Source organism: Anguilla anguilla, chromosome 13, assembly GCF_013347855.1.
Source record: "Anguilla anguilla isolate fAngAng1 chromosome 13, fAngAng1.pri, whole genome shotgun sequence".
NCBI classification, from domain to species: Eukaryota; Metazoa; Chordata; class Actinopteri; order Anguilliformes; family Anguillidae; genus Anguilla; species Anguilla anguilla.
Genome location: NC_049213.1, coordinates 20996196 through 21012451, shown reverse-complemented (window position 1 = coordinate 21012451; position 16256 = coordinate 20996196). Strand labels below are relative to the sequence as shown.

General features: G+C 40.9%; 1 protein-coding gene across 3 annotated transcripts; it reads right to left on the bottom strand.

Annotated features, from left to right (window-relative positions):
- Window positions 1–673: 673 nt before the first annotated feature.
- On the bottom strand, window positions 674–13834 carry LOC118211018. Of its 3 annotated transcripts, none has more exons than XM_035387713.1 (17): window positions 13662–13834; window positions 11923–12070; window positions 11727–11751; window positions 7400–7531; window positions 7176–7235; window positions 6704–6807; window positions 6071–6182; window positions 5885–5926; window positions 5528–5667; window positions 5313–5369; window positions 4891–4948; window positions 4331–4563; window positions 3600–3650; window positions 3455–3506; window positions 3150–3245; window positions 2994–3032; window positions 674–2204 (listed from the first exon to the last, which is right to left on the bottom strand). In XM_035387713.1, the coding sequence occupies exons 1-17, from the start codon at window positions 13664–13666 to the stop codon at window positions 1531–1533; spliced, it is 2028 nt and encodes a 675-aa protein (XP_035243604.1). In that variant the 5' UTR covers window positions 13667–13834; the 3' UTR covers window positions 674–1530. The 3 variants fall into 3 exon arrangements, with proteins under 3 accessions (XP_035243604.1, XP_035243605.1, XP_035243606.1); XM_035387714.1 differs by having other exon boundaries at window positions 11923–12422; window positions 13662–13833; XM_035387715.1 differs by lacking the exon at window positions 13662–13834 and adding an exon at window positions 12200–12815.
- Between the last annotated feature and the right edge of the window lie 2422 nt (window positions 13835–16256).

The following is a 16256-nucleotide window of genomic DNA, read 5'->3' as shown; positions in this document are numbered from 1 at the left end:
ACACTTCGTCTCGAAAGGCAAACCGTCTTAACAGCGAACTTGATCTATGCAGCAATGTATGTTCATATATCTGTTTATGTTCCGAATTTGTTTTTATATTTTCGTCTACTCACCTGTCTTCTCTTAAAGCAGTCTGTCTGAAGGACATCGTTAGCCGTCAGCGGTCACATTAAAATACATATTCAGTGGATTATTATACTTATTTTTAAAATACCATATAATCGTATAGTTTTTAAAAAAAATGTTTCTTGACATTTTCTATTGCATAAATGTTCTTGGATATATTTTTCCCTCGACGTTTTGATAAGTTGCTATGTATATAGTAGACCGATACGCACATTCAACAAACTGGCTTGGTCAGGCGCACCACAAATGAATGCGAATGAAAGGGTAAAGTGCACACTAACAGAAGCTGGACGTTTCGACCAAAATGTCTTTCTCAGGCATAGGCTACAACCACGTGAAAGAAGTAGAGGGTAGACTATATATTACATACACACACGTTGGCATAATGGACACAATCACTACCTGTATTCAGGTCATAATAAAGGCATTCGTCCAACGGAACAAATGTATACATATAAACGATGAGTTGGCACGTTGTGATTAAACTTAACCCCAATACTAAGGGGAGACAAGGCAATTCCCCAAAACATTCAAAGAAAAGGCTTAATGTCAATACACATCCATACACACCTTTATTAAAGACAACCTTTCGGTCCCAGTGGATCTTCGGGTCTTCAGGTCTGGGATGATGTCATGCCATACGCATGACAGCAATCTTGCGTAGCCTACGCCAGACCCTTGTTTCCCCTCATTTACCAGGATGTAGGATGTTTTGTAGAGGCTGCACTCCTCTCCCTCCAACTAACTGGCCAGAACTTGAGCATTGAAGCCTTCACTTCTGCCATCACATGAGGCTTTCAAACCAGTGCGTTGGCCCCTGCTGCATTCTTAGCAGGAGCCACTTTGGAGGCAAGGGCCTCAGTTGAGGAATGTAGATTCCTGAACACAATACTGTTGCAGCTCTAAGCGATTCTAGGGGCTGCCATAGACTCCCATGGTGGAAAACTAATTGTGAAAAAAAAAAAAAAACTAACAAATACAATAGGTGCCTATGCACCTATGGTGCTTGGCCCCTAAGAATGCATCATCATCATCATCGTCATATTTTATTAAGTGTCTTTCAGTTAAATTTATTTTATATAACATAAAGAAATGTACAGCTATGTTTACAAATGATCAAATATACATTATTTACATTTAAGTCATATACAATTTTCAGAACAAAAGCTTGTTGGTGTGCTGTTAATGTTTGTGCACACGTGTCTATTCAAGTGCATTTGTTGGTGTGACTGTGCGCGTGAGTGCAGCTGGGAGTGTATGTGGTATGTTGGAGTATGTATGTGAATGTAAAGTAAAAAAAAAAAAAATCTCCTTCATTTTTTTCCCAGTGGTTCTCCACATGCCTCTTACAGCAAAAATACTTCCCACTCTCAGGAAGCCCCACCCCTCTAGCTAGACCCTTAATCAGGGAGTGTCTTTCAACCAGTCCATCTGTGTCTGGGACATGTGAATGCCCATCAGGGCCATGGCCTCCCCTGTGTCTCCTGGCCCTGTGCTCTCCTCACCATGCCCCCTCAGGGCTCGGTCCAGCACCCGCGAAGCAGGCCAAAGCCCCACCAAACTCTGGCCTGTCAGCTCCATGAGGAAGGGGAGAGACTGCAAGGGGAGGGCGTAGGGCTGCAGTCCATGTAGGGACAGGGGTTCGAGTGAACCCTTGCCGAAGGAGGGGGAGGGCAGGGCCTCAAAATGCACCAGGGTGAAGCGACCTTTGCTGCCACCCTGTAGCTGGTCTGCCAGAAGGCAGTTCAGCGCAGCACTGAAAACATCTGCGTATGGAGACATCCCCTGCTCTTTCTCCTTGGCCCCACCCGCAGCCCCACCCCACTGCCCCACTTTCTCCCATGCTGCCCGGGTCAGTATGAGCACCACCTGGCCTCCCGCTCTCCCCAGGCGGTCCAGTTGGCCATGCAACCAGGGCACAGGCCCCAAGGCCCCCAACTCTGCCCGGCTCCACAGGTCCGCCGTCACACCGAAGCCCAGAGTGCGCAGTGCTGTGCCCAGCCGTGACACGAGCGCTGCCAAGGTGGGGTCCAAATCTGGGGGGCACAGCAGCACCACCTCTCTCTTGCACACTGCCCCTGGGATGAGAGTACAGAGCATCATCTTCCATATTACTGAAATACACATCTCACCAGCATATTACTGAACTACACATCTCACCAGCATATTACTGAAATATACATCTCACCAGCACATTACTGAACTACACATCTCACCAGCATATTACTGAAATATACATCTCACCAGCACATTACTGAAATACACATCTCACCAGCATATTACTGAACTACACATCTCACCAGCATATTACTGAAATATACATCTCACCAGCACATTACTGAAATACACATCTCACCAGCATATTACTTAAATATACATCTCACCAGCATATTACTGAACTACACATCTCACCAGCATATTACTGAAATATACATCTCACCAGCATATTACTGAAATACACATCTCACCAGCATATTACTGAGATACACATCTCACCAGCATATTACTGAAATACACATCTCATCAACATATTACTGAACTACACATCTCACCAGCATATTACTGAAATACACATCTCACCAGCATATTACTGAGATACACATCTCACCAGCATATTACTGAAATACACATCTCATCAACATATTACTGAACTACACATCTCACCAGCATATTACTGAAATATACATCTCTCCAGCATATTACTGAGATACACATCTCACCAGCATATTACTGAAATACACATCTCATCAACATATTACTGACATGCACATCTCACCAGCATATTACTGAAATATACATCTCGTCCCTTAGAGATTTATTACCCTTAAACACACTGCATGGTTTACAGAACAGGGAGTACAGCTCACCTCTTACACCATTGCCTTTCCACCAGCGGCTCACCCAGTCTGAAGAAACACACAGCAATGAGTACACACACAAGCAACCTCACACACTCACAGCCACACGTGCAAACACGCATACTCTCACATGAACACATTCACGTGTACGATGTCAAGCCTTACCTTTGACACTGCTGTGGAGACGGCATGCTCCTAGGACAGCCATACAGATCATTAGTGCACTCAGCACAACAGGGAAGATCCAACGCCTCCTAGAGGCTGAGAGGAGAAGTGCATAAAGACAGAAATGCTGAAACAGCAGCATGGACAGGCTCATGAAAAAAATATCTTAAATACAGCAGTGCTTAAATGTTAAATATAGCACTGTCTAAACAGCAGTGCTTAAGTCTTAAATACGTCCTTAAATGCAGCAGTGCTTATATAGAGTAGTATTTAAATACAGCAGTTGAGGGTCTTTAGACACTCACTAGAAAAGGGACACTTGGGATCCAGTGGTCTGTCCATCCCATTCACTTGCACCTGGAGAAACATATAGAGGGTCAGGAGGCTCCCTTTAATACAGTATGCTACATATCCGAACATCAGTGAAAGAAAAAAGAAGTACATTCATACCTGCACACACAAAGACGGGTGGGGAACAATGCTGAGGAATTCCCCTTTTACCTGCATAGAATGAGAATGAGAATGAGAGAGAGAGAGAGAGAGAGATAACAGGAGGAATAGCTCAAAGGCTAACACCAACAGGATTGGTATGAATGTGCGAAAGTCACAGCCCTGGCTGCATTTACAGACTGTAAGTGTGACTGTGTGTGTGTGTGTGTGTGTGTGTGTGTGAGCACGCGTGTGCGTGAATCTGTCCCAGTTCAAGTGGTGTACAGTCATGCAAAATAGTGGTACATAAAGGAGTTGATGAAGTTTGTAATGAAGTTGATGCATACTGTGTAAATGACAGTCTGTGTAATAATACTTTTCTGTATGTTTTTGATTATCCTTCTGTACAAGCTACTTTGGAGTTACCTGTACTGTACTTCAAACCACAAACCCCCCTAATGCCCTTTGCCTTGCACTGTAAAGCTGCTACCTTGTCAGAAACCTCTTTAAAGATCAGAAATATCTGTCATCAAATCTGCCTGGGCTGATTAAGAACATACACTAAAACTTAAATAATATTGAGAAACCCCAGGAAGTGAACTATGCCTTTAAGTGATTTTCCAGTTTAGAAGAGAAACTATTACAACCATCCATTGCATTGAAAATCACAAGTAGACCCCACCAGCCACTCAACACAGCTGCATGAACTGTATGTACAGATGTGAGAGGCGCTGTCAATCTCAGGTCTGTACCCAGTGGCCCTGGAGGTCCGTCTGCCAGTCTTCCCAACTCCTGTTCTCCACCTGCTGCCTGGAACCTTCCACCTCTCTGCACTCTTGTCCGACTTCTCCCATCCTGCACAGCCAGAGTTCAGCCTCTAGCCTGCAGGAGGCAGTGAGTTTCCAGGCCAACGCCGGCTTGCCAATGTTAGTCTGAGCTGGGGCTATCGATACCTGCACCCTTTTCCATGTTCTCTCAAGAAATTCTGGAAGATGGAAGGCAAAAAGGGTTTTAAAAAAAATGTACACTCTTTTTTTTACATTATTGTCTTAGCATACAACCATATCCAGTTTCTTAAATGTCTGCATAGTTGCATACTCATCCATATTGCTGGATATTTTATGATATTTACAATGGCTGTGTCCCACATGGGATCTGAACCGGCAATACCTGAGTTACAAAGTCCATTACCCTAACCATTTCCTGTTAAAGTGAGAATGCTACCACCTTTGTTGACTTCTTAAATGCCCCAGTCCTTCTGCTGCTGTTGCTCTGTATGTAGATTCATACAGTAGCATCTCTCCCACTTTACCTCTAGAACTCCAGAAAGGGCACGTCTCCCAAGCCAGACCGCCATCTCTTCTCCTGACCTGATTCAGAGAGACAGCAGAACAAGCTGACCACATGCAAGGCAAAACCACTGGGGTTTCACAATGGCATCAAGACTCCCAAGAATCCCAGATCTCTGGGATTCACAGAATATGTTGAATTTACTACCCAGCACTAGCAAATCTGATATAGCACACATTACAAATATATATATATCAGTGAAAAAGATGGACACATAGCAGAATGAATACATGAAGACTGAGTGAAATGTATTTTCCTGATTAAATGAAACACCAGTCTATCAGCTATAAATACAGCTTATTTCATATTGGATATATCAAATTTGGTCCCCTTCATGTATACAGTATGTAGCTACAATTGTGAGTTTACTCTTGTCTGCAGTACCTGGAAGCAAAGGCAGAAGGCAACAGAGTCCAGAGGAATGGATATATTTGTCCCATTCTGTGAACAGAAAGGATAAGAGCGCAGCGGTTTTAGCGTAATACAGTGGGATTTGGATGCTGAATCAAAGGAAAGACAAATATTGGGTTGGAGACTGGGGAACATTTCCCAGTAAAGGCTGACAGTTCAGATATAGACACGATGGCGGACAGACTGACCCATTTCTGATATCTGCACTCGCCAGCTTCTCCATATTTTTGACATATTTCCACTGGAGAGGTGGACTTTATGTCCTCCTGGTCCAATTTTAGTAAGGCCACTTTCTTCTCCTTGTCAATTACAGTTTGTAGTGGGGGGACTGAAAGAGAGAAGCGGCAGCAATAATGGAGACAGCAATCAAAATACAATCCAGTGCATAAACAAAGCAGCAAATCACCATAAAAAAACATACTGCATTCCACAGCGAAACATCATTTATTTAGTCATTGCATTTTTCCCCATTGTCCAGGAAATGTCATCAGTTGTACAGGTGGCTGCAGCGTGTCACTGAACATGCTCAATGGGGAGGTACTCACCACTGCACTCCTGCACATATGCCCGCAGCTCTGAAGAACATACTGAGTGGGGGGAGGAAGGAAGAGATGTTAACTAAAGTTTGACTTTAATGTGCAGAATTTCAAAATCAGCATATTTCACTCTGGTTACAGTCTGTGTGAGTGTGTGCGAGAGTGAAAGAGAAAGATCTGTGATCTAGGGATTACCGTCGCTCTCCGAAGGTATAATTATGGTTTGATTCTGGGTTTGTGCTGACACCAGCACCTGGCTGCCAAAATATATCTTATCGAACACCAGCAGAGAGAGAGAGAACTCAGCCTGCAGGAGAAAATACACACAAATGCAAATCAGGGTTAAGGGTTAAGACCCAACGTAGCCTATGAAGATCTTCAGTCAGCAGCCACTATACCACATCACCAAAGACACCAACTTGTTCCCCATGACATTGGCTTTCTAATAATACCAAACATTTATCACAGAGAACCAACAGTTTACAGAATGCTGAGCCAGTAGGATATATTTTGCTACTGAGTGCTGCCTCTACCAAAACCTGCTGACTCCCTGTCAACTCTGTAAACACAGACTGCTTTCCTTTGGGCATCTGCTAAGGTGCACATTTCTGTAAACCCACCTACACATGTAAACAAAACAGTCTACTGTTTGCAAGAAGGGTTTCAAAAAAAAAAAAAAAAATCAGAACACAGCGTTTACTTGCTGTTGCAAGCTGGCAGACTTAAAAATAATACTTTTCTTCTCTGCCTCAATGATCGATAATTTTGAAATTGTGAGTAATGTACTGAGAAGCCAGACCCTTGCAGACTGCCTGATGCTGTACTGACCTCTGTGTTGCGATGCTCCTCCAGAGCAGGAGGAGGCAGTTTGAATTCCACCCTCTTGCACACAGGCCAACCATTCGGGATGTTGCAGCACAAACTCACAAAACCTGGTGTAATACATAGAGGGACCAGCATGAGGTAAGCGGCACTGAGAATCCCTTTACTAATTACTGTAGTGTAATGGAGTTACACTAGTGTCATTACACTAAAAGGTATACAGTAATAATTACATCACTACTGTTACACTAACTAACAAGCATATACTAATAATTACATTAGTGCTATTACACTAACAGCTATATAGTAATAGAGTTTGTGCTGTTGCAGGTTTAGCTACTTTGTGTTCTTGTAGTTTACCTATTGCATAAAGTAAGAGTTCCATAAGTGCTGTTACAGTAGAAATTATATCACTCTCATATTAACTGTTATCAATGCAGTTTAAGGGAAAAATGTATGTCCAGGTTGCTGGCCTCACCTTCCTCTGGTGCCTGTTCATCATCATCATTGCCAGACAGCTGACTGTCATCCAGGAGACCTGTAACATAGAACACACAGTTAGACACACATTTTAGCGGACATGTTATTACACACAAACACAGACACTTCACAGGACAGTCAAGTGTGTTGTGAGACGGGTCTGGATCAGCACAGACAGGCAAGGTGGGGTTGGATCAGTACAGACAGGCATCCAGACATTACCATTGCTGGTGATGTGGGTTTGGATCCGTAGACAGGGTCTGCAGTCTTTCCCTCTTCTACAGCAGAGAAAGGCCCCGGCATCCAGTTTTCTCACATACACATAATCAGAATCAGGCCTCTGGATAACCTCATCTGTACAGACACACAATATACCTTCTGCTCAGACACAAAGTGATGACATCATCTGCACAGACAGTAGCCATATTAGCTGTAAGGCCTGCAAGGTCCAACCAATAGTTTGAGTGAGCTTTTGAATGAAACTTCATGCCAAAGACTCCCGCATGAAAACCTGTTGGCCTATTATAGTGTCCTCTGTCTGAGCCTTGGAGGGTACCAATAACTATATGGTCCAGCATATGTCTCTCTAAAGGGCGTAATTTATGAGGCTGACAGGGGCTTACAATCCCCCAACATGACAAAACCAAATATGACAAATAGGCCAAATAACCCCCCCCCCCCCCAATAACATAGCTTGGTGACGATAATAATTACTTAATGTAGGCCTAATATAGATGAGAATTTCATGATGTGACTGGGATATACCGATCAGTAAGGCTGGTTATTTGTCACTGAAGTTGCAGGTGCCAGGGATTCCATGATTTTTTTTTGCCGTTTTTGTGATTTATTCTGTTTTTAGTCCTTTACGTTTTTTTTGCATGGTAACTGTCGACATTAATGTGGCCTATGGTGTTATTTGTATAGGCTTATGCAGTTTAACAACAGCTGGGAAGAAACTGGGGAGGATTCTCATCAGTGACAGTAACAGTAACAACATGCGCTCATTAAAAACTCAAACCTTGCAATCTACAACATATTTTATCCAAACAAACTTAAAAATAAATAAAAACAGACACATGGTAACCATGTTTTATTTTAGTAATGCAATTTGAGCATGATTTATTTCCAACATTTTTAAAATTTTTGTTAAAGGAAAAAAGCATGCTCTTTGATGAACCAAATCAAGCAAGTAAATGCACCAGCCTATCAATGCATTTTACTCCTAGGCTGTCCCTAGAAGCCAGTGTTAACACCAGCAACCGCACGTTGATATTTTACAACGCTAAACCTGGCTCCCGATTCGCAGTTCCTGTTTCAAAATTTCCGGTCCACCTCAAATTGGTTGTGTTATGCAATTGTATGCTTTCACGGTCTTCCTTGCACGTTTGCAAAGGCTACAATGTGCTTTGAAACGTGAACTATGGCTCTAAGTAAAAACTGAACAACGGTAACTGGTAACCGGTAACAATGGTAATGGCAACACATTTTTATTTACATTTTTAATTTAGGTTACATTCACTTTGCACATATTTTAAAGGCTGTAATATGGAAAGATCATACACCCAAGTGTCACGCGCAATTTGTTCCCCCCAAAATCGAATTGTCTTAACATTGTATCATTTGTGTATGAGAGAATAGGAACTAATGTACATGTGAAATGATGTAGATGCAACATTACTGCACCAAATTTTCCATATAAACCAATACAGTAATATAAACCTACTGGAAAAGGGGCATATTGGATAGCAATTTCTCCCCAAAATGTAAAGGTCTCAAACTTTTGAAACTTGATTATGACAGAAAAGGTTTTGAAGTAACAACCTGAATTGGGAGAAATATTACTACAGTGTTTTCAAATAATCCCACGTAGAATGGGACCTCTTCTGTAATTAACAAGCCTAAAACGTTTAAGACCTTTTAATTTAGCTGAGAAATTACAATCCAGATTTTCAGTTTTTTCAATTGGTCTGTACTGGATTAAATAGAAAGTTTGACCCGATTTAAAGTGGATCTGCAATTTCAAATTGGGAACTGCAAATTGACAGCCAACTTCAAATTGACAGAATTGTGATTTTTTTTAAAACTTAAAGCACTTGTTACTGTTCCTACAGTTGTGCATATTATTTCAACTGTTTCCCACAGCTGCACATCTATTAATTAAATAAATTAACATTAAAAAAACTGTGATTTCTTTGACTTTATTCAGTTATATACGATTTTCAACAACTATGCTGTGACTGCTCCATGACTTCAGCCAATATTTTCACTGACAAATACTCAACCTTACTGATCAGTAGCATTTTACCTTTAGAATTCACCAGAAATTATTATTTTACAGATGATCTTTAAAAAAGAAAAAACTGACCGGTAAGCTATTTCAGTTTCTGTGATTATTATTATTTTCTCCGCCATGGGGAGCCTGGAGGGGATCATGCATTTGATCGTGTGTGTGTGTGTGTGTGTGTGTGTGTGTGTGTGTGTTTCTGTCTCTTTTCCGCAGCTAATCTCGCATACTACTGGGCTGATCAGCCTAATATTGTTGTGCATGCTGACAGCAGGCCAAGGACCTGAATTCTTGAATATTTTGCAAATTGGTAAACGACAAGTATTTTATTTGAATTAATTTCCATCATTGTTGTCCATTGAAATAGACTGAATGCTAACTCTAACCGGCCGCTAGGGGCCGCAAGTGATCACAAACTGCTTCCGTTTGGGATGTCTGGCGGAGATCTGCACTCTACTGAGTGCACTCTTCTAGTTTTATGTTCAAAATCAGTCAGAAGCATGAATAACCACTTGATTCTCATTTTTCAATTTATGTTCCCCAAACGGAGAACGATTGGCCAAAAAAGTACACAGATCCAATCAGTTCATGAACAGGACAAATGAATCGTTTTAAGAACTTAAATCGCCTAAAGTACGCCAAACATTTTCCAATTTTTTATTTTTTTACATAAAAAAATAAAAATAAACCGCATAACGGTTCGTTTCACGTTTTCCATTCTCCCATTGCGAAACCAAATTTTGATTGGATGTTACATACATCTACCGGGACGCACCCTGATTACTATCTGTAAATCCAGTAGGGTGGATTCAGCAAATGTGGGATACTTTTTGGTAGATTCGGTAGGAGACTATCAAAAATTTTTTTTTTACTTGCACCAGTGATGTTTCTATGAATTGTCTTCTTAACATCTATGTGTGGAAATTTTATTGAAATGTGTTTTTGTATAGAAAATAAACACCCTTAAACATAGCATGGCACCTTCTTTCACCCAGGAGTACTGTAATGTGGGACAACATATGGTAAAGTGGGGCAGTAATTCAGACCTACAGCCCCCTATGGTGAAAACTAGAATAGCATTCATTAGAAAGTATTGACAGAATAAAATCAAACTCAACAAAATTCAAGGAAATAAAAGTACATTCATTCACTATATCACAAAAATGTGACCATACATTTAGTGGGTGTCACATTTATACAGTATGTCTCCAGGTAATACAAGTTTTTAGAGTTCTGTTCACTCATTCAGAGATCCAGTGCAGATATCTAGGGCCAGCAGCTCAGTATTTTATTTTATCTTTATTTTTATTCTTATTTTATCTTGGTATGGTTCTTGACTCTTACTCTTACCTGTACCTATCCTGTGTTTCATTCTCACTGCTGTTGCTGCTATGACACCTGATTTCCCTCCGGGGATCAATAAAGGTTTATCTTATCTTATTTTGAAAAAAATGATGCTCTGAGCAGGGCTTGAACCCACAAGCTAGTCATTACACACTAGGCGCCTCTACTCGTTACGCTATCTGTACCATGATGGTATTTATTCATTCTGATTATATAGAGTCTGTCGACAACCAGTAAGATGTGAAGTACTGACAGACAACAGTATGGTTTAAACTAGAACGTAAGTGTATAAAACTGTGGTAAACTGTAGGTTTATTACACCAGGACTGATTAAAACGTTGTCCCACGTTCCCTGAACAACACTGTCCCATTTTATCTAACGGGTTCAGCAGAAGTGGCTCAGTGCAAATCTCCCCTTAATCATAAAAACTAAAGACAATACGACAAAAATTTGTACGACATTTGTATTTTGACCAGTGTCTTAGCCACTATATTGGAGATCAAAAGGACGTTTTTGACTCGTTTTTATTAACCTAGTAACCTTATCATTCCTAAGTGTCATCTCACATGCCGGTCCACTTACCGTTCACTAGCCATGATCAGTCTTAGTTTGTCAACAAAAACAATTGTTGAATGACAGTAACTATTGTAGCAACAATTCAAGCATGTTTTTTTATTTTTTTTATTGGCTTTTGATTTGTACATTGCAGAGTAATGCAAAGCTTAAGTGTCCCACTTCTGCTGATGTCGCACATTTTCTGAATCCACCCTATATTAGTATGTCATATTTCTAGGAGTGAATGCGAACATTTAATTTTAAAGTATGTTTGCTATTTGCGACAAATGACCGTGTGCATTGACTCAGGTAGCCAACTCCAAGCCCCACCTACTTTAGTCTCCCACCTCCATTTCTGTTCTCACCTTCTACTCTGCAGCCAATCAGACCCTGCAGAGATAAAGCATAAAGCTTAAAATTATACACGATACAGTATTACTATAAACACACTCTTACATTCATGCACACACAACACACATAGAAACAAAAATTCACAGATAAGCTCAAATGCACTGTCACGTAAAACATGTGTGCACACAAATAACTGCATAAAACACATACCTTTTCGCAGGTGACACACGGAACCTCATCGAATTCGATCTTTTCCAAGACAGCAGCAGAAGCCCACAGACTCCAAGACAGGTAGAGCAGGCCCACGGCCAGCTGGTCGCGCGAAAGTGTCATTGATCCCGCCTGACGTGTGGTCTCTCTGTAAATGAAGGTACGCGCCGCTCTGTATTCAACTCTCTTCGGTTCGTCGAAGTTCACAAGTGTAATTTTATACCGTTGCAAAATTACCGTTCCCAATGAAGAAACCTGTAACGACTGAGACGCTCACCATAATCGCTAACTGGAAAATCAGTTTAATTCCACACCCGTTCTTCGAGTGGCTTCAACTTCCCGGGGCCACTGTTTATTTCCAGTCAGTGAGTTGAGCAAGGTCTTGGCCGGCTTCCAACATCCTGGATCATTACACGATATTTTCCCAAAACGGTCGGCTGGCAAACAGGATTACCTACAGGTTACCTATGGTAAATTGAGACCTCTGGCAGGACCAATGCCTTTTTTACCCATCGGTGTAAAAAAAATGTGAAATTAAAAGAACAAGTTAGCCACACCAGTTCTAGTTCCACCACAGCTTCACGGTTGTCATATGACTCTATTTGTTCCGCTTTTCTGTGCTTGAAGGAAGATATTTCGTTATTTAGAAGTGTCCAGAACACCGAACACACGCGCACGCACTTTTAGATTCACACGAATACACATCCCAGACGCATACGAGAGAGTGAGCGAGAGAGAGAGTGTGTGTGTGCGTTCCTGGAAGAAGTGTGGCAAGCGTGACGTGGGCGTTTATAAGCTGAGGACTGTTTGGTCCAACTGGATGCAAACCTTTTTAAATTGTATCTAGGAAGAATTACAACATATAGCCTATATTAGAATTATGAACATGTTTATGTTCATATTTAATGTTAATCAAGAAAATGACGAATATGAACTGACCAACGTCATTTTTATCAGGCTCTTTCGCAAGAGTTATGGTAAGCTTACGGCGCGGCCGTCCCTGAGTCATATCCCTTCATAGATCGTAGGCTATAGGCTACGTCTATGGTTCTTCTCCAACTCCGATAATGACAAAACAATAACTCTCACACCTTGACGGGTATTCGAGGTGCTACCCTAAAAACTCTGTGAGGAGCTCAGTGAAACCGGGTTGTACCTACTTTTTATTTTTGCCATTCAATTTTGATTGGCGTTTAAAATGAGGAACCGGTCATGTGGTTTTTTTTGTTGAGAAAATACCAATTTCCTGTGTTGACTGCACGCACAAGTAAATAGCACTTCTACCAAGTAAAATAAGTGCTTGAAGCATTTATTACAAATCATGTTTTAAAATACAACTGTTATTACGGCATTGAGGAAACATTTCCAAATTTACCTAAACGTTCACCAAATTTAGCCAACATTAACTAGTTAACTGGGTTTCATGCTCCCAGTGGTTTATTTACTAATGAACTATTGGCCACACGCAGTCTCATAGGGTGTCATGTTTGCATAGACCCCCAAATTAGGTTGTTGCTAACTTCATAAGATTTTCAGGATTGCGCTACTAAAACCCGCTACAAATATTGAATATTTAAAAAACACAAGCTCAGATCACAAGAATGAAAAAATCGGGCTGAATTTCACAATAAAAGGTTGTCCTCCTTGTTTTCCTAATTCATGTCTTTTTATTTCCATGTTACGGCAGAATGTGATGATGAATAAAACGTGATTGTAGCCATATTAATAAACAATGTTACCTCATAGTTCTACTTTCATACTGCTGTTCTTAAAATCCATTATATTTATAAAAAATGAAGTGTGGGGATCTTTTTTAATGATATGATTCGAAAATCCCTTTGTGTTTTGCCATAGTTAATGAAAGATGATATCCCTAGAAACAGTTAAACAGGTCACTAATCTGGTCTTGAGTCCAAAGTACAAAACAAAGCCTCTTTTTTCCCAGGTCCTAGTGCCACCTCTCTGAACCTGTACAGAGCGAGTGTCCGTGAGAGAGAGGACAGAGGTGTGTGTATTGGTGGAGATGAAGTGGTATATAATGTGTTAATAGTGTTAAAGAAGCAATGTATAGTGTGCTAATGAGGTGGTGTAAGATTTTCGATTACAGAGCTGATTTTAAAGAGCCATTTAATCTCTGAATATAACTTGTGAAAATGTAGAATGTAGAAATCCTGCATAGTATGCCTTTAAGGCCAGGGCCGCCATTAGGGGAAGCACAACTGGGTGTGTTGTCCCAGGGGGCCAATGGTCTGTGAACTTGACAGTAACTCATGTGAGAATGACGCATGGCGGCATTTCTGTGAGTGTGACTAAATGTGGCCGAGTATTGAAATTATGTTGCTGAGTGACGTGACATAAGGAAAGTGAGAGCAATGGTTACTAGGAACTCACACTTCCTTATCTGGCAGCCAGTTTGACTGGTCTGCACCCCGCTAACAAGAATATCTCACATTCCACCCTGTCACTCACCAGAAATCTACTGACAAAAAAAGCACTCATTGTTCTGTTCATGTTTTATGTACCTGTGTACACAATGTGAAAGGTGGGAGGAGGCTCTGCATCTTTACAGAGAGACAGAAAGAGAAAGGGACAAACACTAAAAGAACAAATATCCTCCTGAGACCTAGCAATTCATTTTTTGTTCCCTGTAGGTTCTCTGCTCTCTCAATCTCAAGAACTAGATATTTTACTCTGCTGAAACCAACAGAGCAGAAGGGACATTCAATAAAAACGAAGTAATATTTTAGCAAATATTTTCCACTGCAAAATGTTTTTTTGTCATTCAAAACACTTGTATCATGTGCCAAAGTGTATTATGCCAGCAGCCGTATCACCATGTATCCTGCTTCTGCCAAACGGCTGAAGCTAAGGATGTGTGGACTTGGTTAGTCCTTGGAAGAGAGGCCTCTTGGGGAAAAACAAGTTGCTGCTGGAAGTGTTGTTGGTGGGCCAATAAGGGGTAATCCTACCTCTGGTCAAATGAACCCCAATGCCCTAGTGCAGCAATGGGGACACTGTGCTGTACGAGATCTTGTCCTTTGGATGAGAAGTTAAACCGAGGTCTTGACTCACTGTGGGCATTAAAGATCCCATGACACTTAACACAAGCAGTAGGGGGGTTCCCCATTATTATTATTTTTATTGTTATCATTATTATTTTAATTAGTTTATATATACATAGTTTTTCCACACAATGAAATAACCATTGTTTAAATGGTTTTAAAATAAAGCTGATGTCTTTGTTACTGTTGTTTTGCATTTTATGCAAATGATTACATTGACAATACCTGTACCTGTGTGTGGTCATGTCAACAAAGCATGATGGAATTTGAATCGAATTCGAGACAGAACCTTCTGACCTTCTGTATGTCTGTTGTCTGTCTGTACCGGTAAAAGTGAATGGGACGAACAGTGTGGGAACACTGTTAGAGATAGAGAGAAAGACAGATCTTAAAGGTTTTTAAAAAAGTATAAGTATGCATTATGTAGTAGATGTTATTGTTGATTATATGTTACACAAAATAGTATTTTACTAATCATATACCTTTATGTGGACTTGTCAATAAAGCAAATTTAAATTTGCACTTGATGGGGAATATATATAATTGTCATGGTCCTGTTTTCCTGTCTGTGTTTCCCTTGTTGGGCCACCAGATGGCGGCACTTCTGTTTTGTGTCCTGCTCCCCCCCTGTTAATTGTATGATTGTTTTCAATTGTCTCGTTATCCCATCATTGTTCCCACCTGTGTCTTGTTATCCCCTCCTTCTGGTTTGATTGTTTTTTGAGTTCACCTGTGTCTTGTTACCCCTTGTCTATTTAAGTTCTTTGTCCCCTTGACTTGGGTGCTGGTTCCTTGTGTTTGTTTCCGATGTCTGTTTGCAAACCGTATGTACCTGCCTGTGTTTGTTCCCGACATCTGTTTGTTTCAACCTTATCTACCTGCCTGTGTTTTGTTTGACCTTTCCTTGTGCTCTGCCTTCCCGTGTTCTGCCCTGTCTGTGTTCTGCCCTGCCCGTGTTTGTGAGTTCCTCTTGTTTTCTGTTTTATTTCGATTTTTTATGAGTTTGTGTTTTTGCCCATTGTGGCCTTGTTTGTTCCCTGTTTGTTTGCCTGTTGTTAGTAAAGTCTTTGTTAATTTTCCCTTTTGAGTTTCGTGTTTTTTTTCCACTCTGCGCCTGGGTCCCAGCACCCGTACCGTTACAATAATATAATATTGAAGAGAAGGCATAGCAGTTTTAAAGGAGTAGTGTCCCAGTCTAGAGACAGTGTATCAATCTTTAAGGGGCAGTATACCTATCTTAAAATTGCAGTGTACCAATGGTGAACAGGTTAA

Coding starts and splice junctions, on each gene's coding strand:
- LOC118211018 (XM_035387713.1), bottom strand. Junction 6,183..6,703: donor AGGAGCATCGCAACACAGAG/GTCAGTACAGCA, acceptor TTTCTCCTGCAG/GCTGAGTTCTCTCTCTCTCT. Junction 3,507..3,599: donor ACCCGTCTTTGTGTGTGCAG/GTATGAATGTAC, acceptor ATGTTTCTCCAG/GTGCAAGTGAATGGGATGGA.